Raw genomic sequence first — 18,673 nt, 5'->3', positions numbered from 1 at the left:
TAATTTTCTAAAGTTAGGAGAATGCTGCAAAATTGATCTAAAATTGTTTGAAGGAAGTATGAACATTTCCAGTGACAGCCATGCTAAGGACTTTCCATACCTGTGGGTGGAAAGTATTTGTGTCTGTGTGGATCAGGTAAATATATTTTTTCATGTCATTATTCCTAAAGACTATAAAAAGCATTGATTTCATATTATTTCACTTATATTATGCATTATAAATTAAAGAGTCCAGAAATAAGTTCCATCACATATGTAAGTTCCACATAAACTTTTAAGTCATACTATGTAAATGATTTGAGCTTCCATTGATTATGATACCCATGACAGTTCCTGGAGCCGGTGGCCCAAAGATATCAAGGGACAACTGTGAAGATAAAGGAGATGCTTGCACTTTTATCTTCCTCAATCACACAGCATATGTCATAGAAAGAGGTGGTGAGACATGCTTGGTGATTATACTATAAAAAAAATATTTGAGCTGGGTGTCAGTGGCTCATGCCTGTAATCCTAGCTATTTAGGAAGCTGAGATCTGAAGATTGTGGTTCAAAGCCAGCCTGGGAAGGAAAGTCTGTGAGACTCTTATCTCCAATAATACAATAGAAAACCGGAAGTGGCACCGTGGCTCAAGCCATAGAGTGGTCAAGCGAGCACACTGTCTCTTGAGCCGAAGAGCACGGGGACAGTGCCCAAGCCCAGTACAAGCCCAACGACCAAAAAAAAAAAAACCCCAAAAAACAAATTTGGATGTTTGGATCATGGGTACTCTTTCTCATTATTAACATCTTCCCTAGTGAATATGTCTTCTTATTCTGTAACTATGATTACGACATGCTATCCATTTGTAATTCCTTTTTTGTCTTTCACTATACTTCATGAGTAGAATGTCCTTTATACATGTGTCACTATCTTTACCATATCTTTCTGATAATATTTCAGTTCAGTTTGCTGCTAAAATTGTTCTTTCCATTATCACATAGCAGTAATTACTATTTCTTAGCTTCCTCAGTAATTTCCTTAAGAGTTATGAACAACCACTTTTTTCTACTTAAAAGCTTGTTTTCGAGATCTTTGGTGATCTTACAATATCATAGATAGCCCTTTCTCTTTCTGCCTTTGCACTTCTCTTATGCTTGAAATGTTTATGAATTTTGCATCCTCCTCATAGCCACAAAAATATAAATCACTAAAAATTACTCTTAAAACAACCATAGATACAGTGCTGATTATAAGCCAGCTTCAAACCTGGTTCTATTATTTAACAAGATGATGGCACTATAGAAAGCACTCATGGACACCACCCCTCACACTGGCCAGACAGTAACCTTACCCACAAAATCTTCTCAAATGCCTTCTCTCCTGGATCAAAAGGGATGTGAATTCTTGAATCGAAGTATAAGGATTTTGTTTGTAATTTAATAAAGTAAGACTATTACTTACAGATACTTCATTTAAATACTTGTGATTTTATGGTGTTTACAAAGCATAAAGTAGATAATACTCTGGCCAACTAAATTATAAACTCTTCATTGCTCTTTATTCCTCTTTATTGCTCATTTAATAAGTACTAAGTAAGGCCTTGAGAGCCATATATTATGTTAAAGAACCAGATACAGAAGTAAATATGTGGGCTGGGAATGTAACTATGGTAGAGAACATTCCTAACACATGTATGACTCAGAACAAGCCTCCCAAGAAATGAACACTATTTTTTCTAATTTTACAAATATACATTAATAATATATTAATAATATTAAATATATCTATAAACAAATGTATTCATAGCCTTATTTTGCACATGAGAAAAATAAAGGTTAAAAAGGTAAAAGACAAGAAAATATTTAAATATTCTCTCTTCCTATTTTAATATACTGAACTTTGTAGGATCATTTAATATTATAGCATATTTGCTTCAGAATTAAAAAAATATGGTCTGAGGCTGGTGGCTAATACCTAAAAATCTTACCTAGTTGGAAATCAGAAGATTACAGTTTAAAACCAGCCTGGAAAGGAAAGTCCATGGGATTCTTATCTCCAATTAACCAGCAAAATACAGAATTGAGTTTGGGTCAAGTGGTAAAGCACCAGAGGAGCAAAAAATGCAAAGCAATAACATCCATGCCCTAAGTTCAGGCCTTGAAAGCATTACTCCATTTACATAACTACTTAAAGACTATAAATAAAAAAGGAAAAGAAAAACAGATATTTATTTCTAAAATCAGGGTTTTTAAAATAACATAGTAAACATAAACTTTTTTGCCAGTAATAAATATTATAATTTGTCATTTCACATGTACATAAGAATTCAACTTGGTTGTAAATATTTTAAAAAACACAAACATAAAATTATGGGTTATCATGTGAACACCACCAATAAAGAATGTATTAGGTCTTTCTTTCTTTCCTTCTTTCTTTCTTTCTTTCTTTCTTTCTTTCTTTCTTTTTTTCTTTCTTTCTTTCCTTCTGTCTTTCCTTCTTTTTCTCTCCTTCTTTCTTTCTTTCTTTCTTTCCTTCTTTCCTTCTGTCTTTCCTTCTTTCTTTCTTTCGTTCCTTCTGTCTTTCCTTCTTTCTTTCTTTTTCTTTCTTTCTTTCTTTCTTTCCTTCTGTCTTCTTTCTTTCTTTCTTTCTTTCTTTCTTTCTTTCTTTCTTTCTTTCTTTCTTTCTTTCTTTCTTTCCTTCTGTCTTTCTTTCTTTCCTTCTGTCTTTCTTTCTTTCCTTCTTTCTGGAAGTACTGGAGTTTGAACTCAGGGTCTCAAACTTAGACTGCCTGTTTGGTTTCTTGTTCAGGACTGACACTCTACCACTTGAAACATGCCTAGATTTCTGAAGATTAACTGGAGATGAAGTCTTTTCAGATTCTTCTGCCCAAGCTGGCTTCAAACCTCAATCCACAAGATCTCAGTAGTTAGTAATACAGGAGGATTCAGTAGTTAGTAATACAGCACATCATAGATTTGGGATCAAGGTAAATTTTTTTTAACTTTGCTGTATTTGTCATCACTAATCAGTTATGTATTCATTTTTTCCCCTCATTGAATCCACTGCCATTAGTCATGGAAAGGGACAAACAAAATGCCTTCCACTTACAGACATTGAATCAACCTTTATTTAAGGAATAAGTGAACAATAACATAGCTCTTGAATCTGAATTGCCATGAATTCCATTTTGAATAGTGCCATGTCTATAATTGCTTCTGACTATAATAATGTTGAGTGTAATTAATTCACTTGCTAAACATTGTTGATGTGTAGAGGTGCCAGAATAATAAAGAAGTGAAGAGTCATCTGGATTCATTCAAACAATTCCTTTTGAGTGGTAATTAATTTATCTCAATGCCTTCACATAAAAACTGAAAAAAATACACATCTTAGATAGCATTTATGACATTAAGAGAATTCTTAAAGGACTAGAATGAAAGAATAGAAAGATTCATGGTAGGATATATTAGAATCAATAGTTATTTGAAAGCATTAATATATCTTGAAACATCAAAGCATTTGTATTAATAAAATATATCAAAATTATCCCCAAATAGAGGAAAGGCACAAAGAATTGAGTGCTAAATTTCTAGCATTTCCTGAGAAAGAGCTAATTAGTTATATTGATAAATTGTGTATTTGGTGACTGATAGGCAAAATTAAAACAACAGTAAAGGTCTAAAGAAAGAAACAAAGGAAGAATGAAGGAAGGAAAGAAGGAAGGAAGGAAGGAAAGAAGGAAGGAAGGAAAGACAAAATGAGTACAAGATATAAGCTAACATTTTAAGAAAGAAGAAATACTAGTGACTGACAAAAAAATGTAGATAAGCAGATGTTCAACTAGAATACAAAAGTCAGGATCCCAATGACATATCACTACATACTAGAATGTTAAACTGAAGATCGTGAGAAAACCAAGTGTTGACAGAGTGCTGAAGAAATTAGAACACTTGTACATTGCTTTTTGAAAATTTGATTTATTGTTATTATAGAGGTGATGTATAGAGGGATTAAAATTACATCAAGTTTGTAAAGTCACCCTCAATAAGTCTATTTTTAAAGAATTACACATGCTACAATATAATCCAGTAATTATAATCCAAAGGGGGGAAAAAACTCTACACCTATATCCATAGGACTCTGGGCTAGAAGAGCTTCCAGACTTGATGTCCTTTGAATGATCAATGTGGAAATGTGCGTCTATACCATGAAATACTACTCTTAAAACGAATGAACAATTGAGCAATGCAAGTCTTTGGAAAGAGTCTCTAGAGAATTATGCTAAAAAAATGCCAATCAAATAAGATTAAAAGGTATAGAATTATATTAGCCTAATGTTCTCAAACATTAAAGTGACGGAGATAAAGAACAGATTAGTAGTTGTTAGAGGCTGGGTGTGCAGATAGCAGGGCAAGAGGGATACTAGTATTGTAATAGTATGGTTACAGGGGAACTTGGGGTGTTGCAAGCATTTGGCTATATTGGTATACACAGAAATATATACATGTGATAGATTCCATAAAACTGAGCACACATGCAAACACATGGATTTTACATGTAAAATGTCTTTGGAAAATGGACTTTATCAATATCAAATTTGAGGTTGAGATTATATACTTCAGTGGGTTTTTTTTGTTTTTTGTTTTTTTTTTTTTTTTTTACTCTGGGCCTAGGAGCTGTCCCTGTGCTCTTCAGCTCAAGGCTTAGCGTTCTAACCAGTTGAGCCACAGCACCACTTCCAGGTTTCTGAGTGGTTTATTGGAGATAAGAATCTCAAGGATGTTCCTGCCCATCTGACTTTTAACTGTGACCCTCAGATCTCAGCCTCCTGAGAAGTTAGGATTACATGCATGAGCCACCAGCGCCCAGCTAACATACTTCACTTTTGTAAGATATTTTGCAAGATATTAATACTTAATTAATTAAGTATTAATTAATTAATTAACACAGTGTCCCCATGTATTTTAATTACAACTGTAAGTAAATCTGCAATTATCTCTAAAAAAATTAAATCATTAAAAACAAATGTGTTGCATAGACAAATAGTAGAATAGATACCGTCCCAAGTATAACAATAATCACCCTAAAAGGCATCTGACTAACCTAATTGAAAGACTAACATTGTTATTTTGGATTAAAAACAAAAAAAAGGGTAGTTGTGTAACATATGAAACTCAGAAAAGATATTTTTTCTAGAGGACTATGGCAAATTAAAAGAAATAGCTTGCAAACTGTATCAGCAATTATTCATCAACAAAATCTAGTTATCTATTTAGAATAATAGGGATAAAACATTCTTAGAGACAATAAACAGGATATTTTATCAGGATAAAGAAAGTTACAAAAATTCTAAAACTTTCTTGTGTCTAATAACAGAAATAAATACACAGAGAAAATATCAACAAACTAAAAGAAGGAATATAAAAGTCAATTTTCAAAATGAAATATTTAACAGCCATCACAATACACTGACAGAAATTGTATTAAGAAAAAAATATACTGGGTCAGAACCCCTAATAAACACACATGACCTCACTGAACTATTGTGGACCACTGCATTAAAATTAATAAAAGTAATCCTTTGTTAGTGCAAAATAGAACATATGTCCAAATTATTCACATGCTGGGTCAAATCAAACCTCAGCAAATACCAAAGCATTGGAAACATCCAAAATGAAGTTTTATAGAAAACAATAATGCAAGCAGTGATTAGAAAATCCTCAAATCTTTTGAAATCTTGCAGTACACTTTTAAATTGTCAGTGGCTCACAATTTAGGAAATTTCATTAAGTGAGAGAAAAGACATAAATATCAACTCTTGTGGATTTCCAACCCTGGCCAAGAAAGAGTAACCCCATCCTTTCAAGGTGCTCCTAAAGCAACTAAAATGCTTCTACCTAAAAGGGGTAGCAAGGGGGAGAGATATGACCTGTTGCTATGGGACCTTGGCATTGACTAACAGGATGCTGAGTCTTCTGGATTTCATTATTTCCTGTCACATATCCTTGGTAGGATGTTCCAGAAGTTTCCAGCCCCATACAAAAGGCCAATGGCAAAACAAGAAAAACTCCAAGCAAAGCCTGTCATCTGCTAGTTTAAGACTTGGAAATACAGCAGTTAAATCAGAGTCTCTTTTAGCCATAATATTTGTCTCCTAATGTGGCCAAAACCCAACAGGATCAGTGCCCTTCCCTCTGGACCCCTACCCCAGGCTTCAGCAAAGTGAACAGAACTGGTCTTCCACTTCTCATCCCAGCTTGCCCAGCAAAGCTAGAAACAGATAGTATTCAGGCCTTTGCAGAAAACTTTCTAGTCCCTGACATTTTTCTCTCAGAAAAGTATAAGAACAAATATCCAAATTAAGGAATTCAAAGAAACAGAAACAAGAAAGAAAAGCATATCTTTGCTTTAATATTTAATGAAGTCCTTTAGAAAAAACAAAAATGAAACTTTAGCAAAACTAACTGAAAGAGTAAAATATCTTTCAACCATAAGCATTCATTTTAAAATACCTTCAATCACAAGTATTCGTTTATTTTAAAAGATATTAATATCAGAATAACTTAAAGCTAAGCTACACAACACTGAGTCTGTAGCTTAAGGGTAAAGCAATTATTTAATTGCTGTGCACAGGCATAGAGTTTCATCCCCCAGTATCACAAAATAATTGATAAAGTAGATAATAAGCTATGCAACTTCTTTACTATAATTAACACAAGGAGAAATCCAATTAAGTTGTATTTTGAGACATACTGAATCTTGACAACAGTAAACAGAAAAATCAAGAAGGCAACCAGATTTGTAAATGTTTTGTTGAATTAGATTATTGTCATGCAATTAATTCTCTGTTTGTTGAATTAGACTATTGTCAGGAAATTCATTCTCTGTTTGGAAATATGTTAAAAGCTAGACTATAGAGATCTATAGTGTTCAGGTGTGAATCTGAGCGTGTCTCAATCAGCAGGACTCAGATCCCCAAGCATGGACTCACCGACTGAGGTCGGTCCCGGACACGTACTGAGAGAACCTGGAGTGCAGCAAAGGGATGAGCCGCAGATCACACCACCGCTTCTCCCACCGCAGACCTGGAGATGTGGGCCAGGAGGAGCACGACAACGAGTCCTGAAAAGAGCACATAGAACATCCAGAAGTCCTTCTTTCTCTTCTGGTGACTTAAGTCTTTGTATCAAAAAACAGCCTTCTCCTTCAGGGGGATATTACCATCTCTTACACATTCAAAATGTTTATAGATTCGTGTGTGTGTGTGTGTGTGTGTGTGTGTGTGTGTGTGTGTGTGTGTGTGTGTGTGTGTGGCGAGTACACCCATGCAGACACATCTGTGTGCTGGTACTTAGGCTTGAATTTAGAGACACCTTGTCTTGCTAGGCTTTTATGCTCAAGAGTGGTATGCTATCTTTTATGCCAAACCTCCCCTTCCTGGGTTTGGGATTGATTGGTTGAATGAGTAATTAATTTGGTTAATTGGAAATAAAGGTCTCACAGACTTTTCTTCTCTGCGTGGCATGAAATGGCAATCATCACAGCTCGGTCCTCTGAATAGCTAGAATTCCTGGCATGAGCTACCAGCACCCAGCCCATTTATAGACTCTCAAAGCTTTCATTATCTCATCTTCATATGAAGACATCAGTATACCTAGTACCAGAATTTCATTTCCTAAGGTTACTGCTAATGGAATTCTCTGAGAAGTGAGGAAGAGTTCATTCAGAAGTTAAGTGTCATGAAAATGCTTGGAAAACATGGGTGGGGAGAGGCAGAAAAAAATTAAAGAAAACAGTTCAAGAATGGGAGAGATGGGGCAAAACGGGGACTGAAGAGAATGTAAGACAAAACTAAAAGCAATCATTTTTCAGTTAACCAAGCTCTTTCTGGACCTGTTCATTGCTAAGTTTCATTACAAGTGTTTTCATTTATCAGTTACTTGCAAATATTTTTTCCACTACAAAATCAAGTCCAAGGAAGATTTAAGTCTTTGTTTTAGCTTCATTTTATAAACTTTTTACAATTTCTTATAGTTTTTTTTTTCTGTCAGATCAAGGCAACTACTGTTGGTTTAAAATATATGTATTGCAATTTTTGTTAAGAGGTTTCACTTTTCTTTTTCTTTTTTTAACAACAAAAAGCCTTTCTTGTTTCTGTTTTGGGGGTTTGTTTTGCAAAAAATATTATTTTATGCGATCATATGCACATGTCTATTAAGCCTTTTAAATCTGGTCCTATGAATATCCTTGTATGTCCTATGAATTGTCCTTTGTGATAGGGAAAAAATAACTGAGCTTTTACATTTGAGAGTTTATTCCAAATTTGCTGTTGAAATACTTCTTTGGCATCAGCAATGACCATTTACAGATTATGTCTCGGTTCAGTTTGTTTCTATTTACTAATTGTGTGTGGTGGTTGCAGGGGAGGGGAGATACCAGGGCTTGAATTAAGGACCTGAGAACTATCTCATAGCTGTTGTGTTGAAGGCTAGCACTCTATCACTTGAGCCACATCTCCAGTTCTCACTGTACTCAGATCTCTTGAGTACCTGGTTATAGTTGTGTGAGCCACTGGTACCTGGCTAGTTCACTAATCCTTTTATTCACTAAGTTTTGAGTAGTGATGTCAGAAGTTTCTATTTTACTCTAGATTTTAAACTCTCTGGTTAAACATTATTAAGCACTATCTTCAAGTGATAATTTCTTTAAATGGATTAGGAAAGAGAACACAGCTTTGCCCAGAATATGCCAATAGTGCGGGTGGGGAGTGGCAGGGGATCACCTGGTCCTCTCAGCCTTGAGACCTTTGATGAAAGACCATTGCTTTCAATGCTTACCTGGTGATTGCACACACAGACGTCTCTGTTTCTGGACCACAGCTGTCCAGGTATTCCTGTCAGTCTATCTGCTGGCTCACGTCAAAGATCATGGGTGCTTGGCAAGTGACACTGATCAGCTGGGTAACAATCCTTACAAGGTACTGAAAGCTTAGGTTGTAAGAACCAGATTACCAGGTTTGAAACCCAATTTTCCAATTGAGTTTTCCATTAACTAAAGGTCAAGTTACTGAAACTATCTCTTTTGCTTTGCCTATTCTTAAAGTGGTTTTAATAACAGTCATGCTTGGTGAAAATAGTCAGAAAAAATTACTTAAGTGATAACCTAGCACTGAGATTCATGATAATGTTTGCATTTTCAGAAGGCTAAAGGAAATTTGACATTTACAGGTAATAGCCATCTGATCAGAAGCATCATTCCATAGCAGTAAATGAACAGGGTCAGGACATAGGTTTTCAGAAAACTAATCAGGTTGACTAATTGACCAGTCTATTTGGAAACAAATCTTCCAGGAAAAATACCCTCACCAGCTCCAGCAGTAGCCTCACAACTGCTACTTAATAATCTCACCCTAAACTTTTTTCCATGCTTTTTTTTAAGCCTCATGTGATAGCTTTGCAAGACAAAGATATTATTCTGATCATCTTACAGAGAAAACAAAATCAAAACCTACAGGCTGTTTTTTTAGAAAGATTGGTTAGTACAATCTATTTTATCTTATTTGCAAAGATATGGTCTTGGGCTCCCTGGAGAGGGGATGTATAACTATGGTGAATAAGAGAAGTAAGGGAAAGGTCTAATAAAAACCAAAGTTATAACAATATGAACATAAAGAGAAGCTTACATATATTGAAAATATCATTACTTGCCACTATATGGAAAATCATACTTTTAGTGTGGAAGAAAATCTTGAAAACATACAAACTTGATTTAATTTAAGATTATGGTGAATATGGTCACATGCCTTCTTAGTAAATGAAAAAGATAAAAAGTATTTTTAAATGTATTGAAGCAATGAAGAAATTGTTTCTAAAAATAGGCTAAAAATCTTTGAGGGAATTTTTAATTTTAAAAAAGTAAAATAAATAAACTGCACATTTTTTATTGTGAAAATACTGTACAGAGGAGTTACAATTACATGGGCAAGATAATGAGGACATTTCTTAAAACTGCACATTTTTAAAGGCCAGTTAGAGTTATTTTTGTCTGCAAGAGGTCACATGGGGAGTCAATATACCTGTACCTGTGTGGTAACTGTAACCCCTCTGGACAATATCTTTACAAATATATATATATATATATATATATATATATATATATATATATATATATATATATATATACACACACACATACCTGTGGGAGGCTAGGCTAAAAAATATTGGTTCATTTGGCTCATGAGACGCACAAGGTTTGTGGGACTTGTATTAAGGTATCAGCTCACAGCATGGCCTGTAGCTCAGCCCAAGGCAGTCTAGTGCTGGCTCTGCCCGCCCTCCCAGGACCTTGTGCATATGTGCACTCTACAGTGCAGGATCCTCTCAGGCCAGCAACTCCTCCAATTCCAGGGCCAACATACCTATCACCATACTTAAGTCTTAATCATATGTAAAATAATAGAAAGTTGAAAAGTTTTTACATCTCGGTTATGTGATACTACGTAAGTTAAAGATGGTTCCCAATTTTCATGAGATGTAATCACTCATCCCTCACTGTTCATGGTCCATGAAGCTCGTTCAAGGATATAGCACTTTACTAGCAAGTGCAACTCTGAGTTCAAACCCCAATATGAATACAAGAAAAATAAAATAATGTGAATAATGTCCAACTTAAACTATTAGAATAATCAAGCCTGACATATTACATTGTAGAAGAGTTCTTTTCAGTGGAATGCCTAGTATCATTTAAAATTATTGTTATTACAAAAAGGGATTACAAATTTACTTTGCTGTCTTTTCTTTGTTACAGCAATCAGAACTAGTCAGCACTGTATACAAAAATGACCTAGAAGTACATTTTATGATCATGAGAACCATAACTATTTTTAAACAAATTTATGCTGTAATGCCAAGAATATTGTTTTTTTTAATATCAGTAATGTGAATGGTAAAAAAACAGCATGTACTTGGCCCTTACTTTAAAGCAGACTCTGTCTCAAAATGAACATATGCCCTACAATAACTACCAATAACATCTTAACAAAACAGAAGTGTATGCAGTGACAAATACTGACTTGGAATATGAGTGATTAAGGACTTGGAATATGAATAATTTGACATAGGAAGCAGTCATTATAATCACAAAAATGTTTCTCAGTTTCCTGGAGATATGACCTGAATCAGTCTCTTCATGAGCACAGAACAAATGGCTGTATTCATGTCCAGAGAGAAGAAACTCACTGGACCTGAGCTGGGCTCAGAAGGCTGTGTCTTAATTTAAAAACGAGTAGAACTCTCTTATATGCACTCAAATTGGAAAACCTAGAATTGGTAGATTATATTTTAATATACACTTTTGAACCTATTTTAATATAAGATTTTTTTTGTCCTGATATTTAGGATCTGTGCTTCCATAAAATTTGAAGAAGATGCTTCAGAAAATCAATTAATAGTCACCCTAAGTTTTCTTAAAGATTATTTAAGGCATAGGCATTAAAATGTGCTTAGTTGTAGGAATTTGTTAATAGCAAAATCTAAATTTGAATCCAATCTGGGTATTAGCAAGATTCTATATATCAAACTAGCAACCTGAATCCAGTGGCATGTGACTAACATATTGGCAAGAACATATGAGAATTGCAGCTTGAGGTTCGCCTCCAGGAGCAAATGGGAGATCATATCTGAAAAGTAAGTAAGGAAAAAAACCCAAAAAACAAAAGATGATGGCTTGAGTTCAAACCTTAGTACACCTAAAAATAAAATTAAACTGGAGTTTCATATAACTGTGCTTTTATGAGTAGTTTAAAAATGAATTTATTTTACTGTATTAACTGAAATATGAAAGATTCAGGGAGTAATCAAATAGTTTAATTCCGTAAAGAGACAAAGTCAAAGTACAACAAAATAAACATTTGAAAGGTTGGAGTTGGATTAAGGGAAATGGGGTAGATGAAGGAAGGGGACAAGAGAGGACATATGCCATCAAGAATTCAATGTATATCCTACAAAATTAAGAAGACTGATGGAAGGGTATAGGGAAGAGATGGGTGAGGCTGTTGACCAAGATACGTTTCTATTCATAAACTGCTTTGTTAAATGATGGCTGCTTTGTACAACTACTTAAAGACAAGCCTTAAAAAGCCCAAGCAAAACAAACTTACAAATATAAAAAATATAACAATTAAAACAATTGAAGGGACAATGAAGTTCAAAGGTGTAAGACAGAAGTGAGGATTTGAGCTCTTTATAGATGACAATATTCCTTTATGTCCACAATGTTCAGAGGCCCTGTGGCAACTGTGCTTCTCAGCACCTTCCTGCTGAGGACCCACTGAAGGAGATGCTCTGCCTCTGCTCTGCTGTTCTGAAACTCTCCATGGCATGAGGCAGAAGCAAGAGGAACACAACCATTTACAGCTGGGTTGACTGTGGTCAAGACTGACTGTAGTTCATCTGCCCTCAGGAGTAAATGTGATAAAAGCACATTATGTGCATGTGTAGAAAATCTCATTGAAATCCCTTCTACATTTAAAATGTGTGAGCAAGAGTGTATGAACTTTGTAGTTTCTAAACCCAGATTCCAACTAAGTGTGATGTTCAAAGTTGCCAGCCTTGTATGCTATAACAATGTTCATCACCATTGATCTTGTCAGATTATGTGAAAGTCAATATTGTGGATTTGTCTACAGATCTGGAATCATAATTGACTGCTCCCCAAAATACCTAGTACAATGTTTCTACACTGTAGGTTATCAGCAAAAATTAACTTTATTGGTATGCAGTGATGATGTTTTCTTATTTTTGAACATGGTTTATTTGAATTTAACTGTATCTTCACTCTAAAATACAAGGACCTTTAATTGACATACAGTAAAAATATTCTAGCAATATCCAAATAAATGCAATGTTAGCACAAAATGAGAACACAGTGTGACTGTTTGAAATGGAAAGACAGTGTGCAAAACCAAAACACAACAAAGCTACATCTACTTTGAATTTAATGCAACTGGATTGAAACAATTTGAAACAATTATGCTGTAGAATTACTGAGTGGTTTTCTTGCTCTAATTTTAGCTAATGGGTGTCATTAGTCCATATTATCTTTGTTGGAATGAATTAAAAACAAATAAGAATGGCTTCGTTCCTTAGATATTTTTATGTCTTCTCTATGTCTCATTACTAAGAATGTCAAGGATAGTTAGCAAGAATCTAAACTTTACCATCATGTGTACTCTCACTGTGAAGTAACGTAACTTTATAATATATTCCTTTTTGGTGTGTGAGTGCAGCTGAGATGGAGAGACTCATTTTTGTGACTAGCAGTTAGCGAGAAAATTCTCAGAGAAAGCCAGTGAAGACTGAGGGAAAGAGAGGGTCAAGTGGTTCATATTCTGGCTGAAATCAGTCCTCTGCCTTCTCTGTTAATGCCCTGGAGGGTTCCTGCCTATTTCATCAAACCATGCAGACACACACCAAGTTTACAGTGTAGTTGGGAAGACTGGCTCCCAAATGTAGGGGCCTCTTACAGAAAAGTTCAGTTGTGAACAGGGGTAGACAACGCTGGCATCAGATTGGGCCAACAAACCATCGTGGTAAATGATATGGAAGGGTGTCAGAAGTATCAAGGGCATTAGATAGATTGGAAGAGAAGAAAACCACAAAACAAATTTATTAATAAAGAGGTTTAAAATGGGGATGGGAGACTCTCTCAGTATAGAGGCCTTGACTAGCATATTGAGGCCCTGAGTTCCAGCTTAGTTCTGTAAGAGTCCTGAAAAGAAAACTAAGAGGAATGTAAGATAACTACAGACCTGAGAATGATGGTGACAAGACAAAAAAAATCACATTATTTTCTCATCAAAAGCCCAATGTTTTAAACCACTTTTATCTTATCATCCCCAGAAGATCCCTGCTGAAAATATTATCTATTATAAGGAAATTGTTTTTCTGGCAAATAAAATGAAATAGAAGAGTGCAATAAGTCTATCTAAATGTGGTTGAATTTATATAATATCCTATATAATATCCTTCCATTTGTAGTAGTGACCTTTGGCCTTTATCAAGAAAGAAAGGAAAAGTAGGAGACTGGGGGCCTGAAGTACTTAGCTAAGCAGAATGCCTGTGTGTTAGGTACAGTGGACACCCCTTGGGCCTGAAGATATTAAAAAAGAATCCTTCCAAATAAAATGCCTCAATCCTTCTCAAATGAAATCCTCAAATAGAGGATGAAGCACATGAATCACAAAGAGAAGCTTTAGGCTTTATTTCAGTATGTCTAACAGGCAAACAAAATCCTACTGAAGGCCAGCCATGTTACAGTTTATATTTATGATCACAGGGGATAATTGTTAGGTTTACTTATAACCAGGGAGAATTTTTTTCCTGAGAATGCATATTTGGAAACCTGAAACATGATGTTTCAAAACTAGTCATAACAGAACTATAAAAATAATCTCTGATAGTAGGAAATGTACTAATTACCTTAATCATGTAAATGTAACCCCTCTGTACAGTATTTTTTATAATATATATATATATAAACCAGTTATAAAATAGAAAACTGTAAACTAAAAATAATTATTGAAACTATTATCTATAAAATGAACATGTTAATTCCACATTTTACTAAGTGTATGCATAGTTTGACATTCCCATTACATCTCAGTATAAGGTGTATATTAGCTTTCTTATTTTGCAGTAAGTCTTTGGTATTAGCATAGAGATTGGTGACAAATTGAAGCAAATGATAAGGATTGTTAGCCAAATAATTTCAAAAGAAAAAAACTGATGATAAAATGACATCAAATCATGTAGAGCATGAAATTACATATAAGATGTAATGTCCTAAAACGATTGTATGATATTATTTGTGAACTCCCTGAATTAAAAAATCTCCATAGCTTACCAAAAACTTAATTCATACAAACCCAATAGCAGAAAGCAGTATAAAAATAATAACGGCATTTTAGTGTTCTTTCTTGATTTTTTAAGTTGCTTAGCTGATGAAACAATAAGGATCTTGTATTTATGGGAATCAGATTCAACAGCAGACTACAAAGATGAATGTTTTCTCCTGGGTTTTCCTTATGCTATATCTTTATTGGTCTGAACTAGATTGGCTTCTTACTGTATTGTTGGGATGGTAATTGAGGTGCAAGCCACTGTCACACAGAGGAGAAGAGGTGCCACTGCTCTGGTCACTTGGAGCACCTGCAGGAAACAAAATCACAACATTCCAGCAGTCAGAACTCCACGTCCTTCTAGACTGGCATAGTCTACATTAAAATTGTAAGAATTCTCAATATTCACAAGTATATTGCATGCTAACATAAACTCCCATTTCACTTATACAAAAGGCTGTGTTTTGCAAGTAAGCTAAATGATTACAGGTATTTGGACACTGAATGTGACTCACGAATATTTATGTTTTATTTTGGATCATTATAGCTTTAGAAAATATTTGGCCATATAAGATGCATTATTTTGTTTCATTATCCAACATGATATGCACCAGACCTGTAATTGTGCAAGATGTTACTCATCTACAAAGTTCCTCTTTGTGTCAGGTTTCTGGCTCTCTGAAAATTCTATATTTAGAAATCATAGCTATCCATGTTATAAATCCTTTTATGGGCTCTGGCTTCTTAAGTACTCTTGGTATATATTCAAATGCCCTCTCCAAAACTATCTCATTTTGTGAAATTGCAGTAACAAAACTTTGTATTAAATTCACATGAGAAACCTAGTAGTATCTATTTTTTTTTAAAGATGAGTAATTTGTGTCTTAGACACCTGTAATTTCCTAAAATGTCACATTTAGTACCTAGTAGAGTCTGGATTACAATGCATATTTCGTGACTACTGATGCCTTGCTTTACAAAGGATATTATTTTAGAGTTGGAAATGTTGGAAAATGTAATCTATTAATAAATCTAAATCCTACATTTTTGTCAATCATAGGACTTGAACTCAGGGACTGGACTCTTTCTATGAGCCTTTTTGCTCAAGGCTAGTGCTCTACCACTTTTTTTTTTTTGATCAGTCATGGGCCTGAACTCTGGGCCTGGGCTCTGTCCCTCAGCTCTTCAGCTCAAGGTTAACGTTCTACCACTTGAGCCACAGCATCACTCCCAGCTTTTTCTGCTTATGTTGTGCTGAGGAATCGAACCCGGGCCTCATGCATGCAAGGCAAGCTCTCTACCACTGAGCTTCCTTCCCAGCTCATGCTCTATCACTTTGAGCCACAGAGCCAATTCTACTTTTCTGGGGGTTATTGGAAATAAAAATTTCACAGACTTTCCTTCCCAGCTGAATATGAACCATAATCCTTAGATTTCAGGCTCTTGAGTAGCTGGGATCACAGGTGTAAGCCACTGCTACCCAGCTCCTACTTACATTTTTTTTTAAATTTCAAATATTACATATCATACCTAACATAGCATATTGATCAATAGAATGAAAGATTTTGTTTTCCTCTTTTATTATTATAAAATTATCTAATTTTCCTACTTCTAAAAAGAAAGCCAGAGGTTTTCTTTGGAATAATAACCTGGACTACATTTTTCTGCTCTTTAAAACTAAAGAATTTTACATTTTTATTTTAGCTATCTCTTGTAAAGTTTATTTACATTTCTCTTGTTCAAGTTATTACTTTAATACAACATACATAATCCTATGAGTTCACCCTAAGCTATCATCAAGTGAATATTATGTAAATTTATAGACTAAATGAGTATAGGTATAAGGTCACTGAATTCCACTCATATTTAGAGAAAATCAAGTTGGTAGAGAAAATTAAACCAAAGTAAATTTTAAAAACAGATAAAGATAAAAATAGGAATAAAACTGGGAAGACATTAAATAAAAATGACAAGTAATAAAAGAAACTAATCAAGTCAAAGATGAGTTCTTCAGAAAGTAAGAAAGCACAGATTATCAATGGAGAAATGAAAACAGGATCATTAGTAAAGTTAGCAGATTCTAAAGGCAATAATGAAAATATAGGGGGAACCTCACAAAAATTAATTAATGGCATAGTTAAAAAACTAAAGATCAGAGCCAAGAATTTTAAAGATACTAACAGATTTATTCTAAAAATTAAATAACATAAAAGAAATATAACTCTATTCTCAGACTATTACTGTAAGGTTTTTATTCAATAATTAAGTAGGAGATAATATCCTGATTAAACAGATTGTTCCTGGAAATAAAGGAACTACCATTCCACAATTATGTGAAGACATAATAAATCTAATGCTGCAGCCTCATAAAACATTATAAGAAAAATAGAAAAGTACAAATAAAAGTGTTTTATGACACAAACCTTAAGAATATATATGTGAATATATATATATATATATATATATATATATATATATATATATATATATATATATATATAAGATTATATATTTTCAAACTGAGTGTTAAAAAATCAATTCATGAAGAAGTGAATGCAAGCTTGGTTTAACATTCAAAATCATTTTTAAAAATTGATGACATCTGCCAGTTGACAGTGGCTCACATCCATAATTTGAGCTACTCAGGATGCTGATATCTGAGGACTGCAATTCAACATTTGTTCAATTTGAAGCCAGAGCAGGCAGGAAAATCCATGAGTCTCATCTCCATTTAAACACCAAAAAGCTGGAAATGGAGTTGTGGCTCTAGCCTTGAGCAAAGGAGTTCAGGGACAGCACCCGGGCCCTGAGTTTAAGCACTACCCCCTCCACACCGGCACACACACACACACACACACACACACACACACACACACACACACACACACACATAAGATTGACCAAATCCACAAAGAATAAAGTATCAGTAAATCTACAAAAATAATCGAGATAATTCAGCATCAATTGGTATCTTTAAGACTCACTTCAGTATCCTAAAATAGAATATATATCCTCACCTTGATAACAGGTTTCTGTAAATGCATACAGCTAATATTATAATTAATGTTAAAACATGCCTGGATATTTCTTTCTTAATGAAAAAAAAAATAATGTCTTTTCTGAATGCTTTTCTGAAGTTCTTAGCCATTGCAATTAACAAGAAAACGAATGAAAAGGATGTAGATTGGAAAGGATAAAGAAAAGTTCAGTGAAATGTATGCATTATCCTGCCCATGTAATTGTAATCCCTCTGTACAATATGTTCACAAATAAAATAAAATAGAAAAGTTCAGTGTTTATAGATGATGACATAATTGTATGTGCAGAAAAATATTTTAATAAGTTTTGTTTTATTGTAAAGATTCTGTACAGAGGGCTTACAGTTACATGAGTAAGGTAATGAGTACATTTCTTATGGAGCATTATTACCCACTTTTTGTTTTTCTCCCACTATCCTTTCCCTATGTCTTTCCCCCCGCCTCCCCAGAAGTAGTAAAGTTCATTTTTGAAAAAGCATCTTCTGAGTATTATTGTTGCAAGGAGACATTCTTTGTCCTTGTTTCAGCATTTTGTTATTCCCCTTCCCTTCCCCAGATCAGACAAATGTATACACAAGACTCAGGGTATCAGAATCAAAGACAGTTATTGCCAGGGATAAACCAATGAAAAAATAAAAATAAAATAAAATAAGAAGAAAGAACGAGATATAGTACATTGGTACAACAAGGTTAAGAACCAAAAACAACAACAACAAAAAAAGACTTGCTATTTCCATATCTTGGAGTTCATTTCAATTA

The 18,673-nt window shown here is 34.3% G+C and overlaps 1 protein-coding gene across 6 annotated transcripts in view; it reads right to left on the bottom strand.

Annotated features, from left to right (window-relative positions):
• Sntg1 (syntrophin gamma 1) overlaps window positions 1-18,673 on the bottom strand; it is an 807,695-nt gene that overhangs the window by 192,001 nt on the left and 597,021 nt on the right. For all 6 annotated transcript variants that reach the window (XM_069990696.1, XM_069990699.1, XM_069990700.1 and 3 more), the window contains 2 exons: window positions 15,104-15,186; window positions 6,972-7,102 (listed from right to left, as the gene is read on the bottom strand). In XM_069990696.1, the coding sequence (XP_069846797.1) occupies window positions 6,972-7,102; window positions 15,104-15,186 (214 nt within the window). The remainder of the gene's footprint in view (window positions 1-6,971; window positions 7,103-15,103; window positions 15,187-18,673) is intronic.

This window comes from Dipodomys merriami, unplaced genomic scaffold (assembly GCF_024711535.1).
Source record: "Dipodomys merriami isolate MVZ:Mamm:240054 unplaced genomic scaffold, mDipMer1.0.p SCAF_4, whole genome shotgun sequence".
Classification (NCBI taxonomy): Eukaryota; Metazoa; Chordata; class Mammalia; order Rodentia; family Heteromyidae; genus Dipodomys; species Dipodomys merriami.
This window is presented reverse-complemented; position numbering and strand designations above follow the sequence as displayed.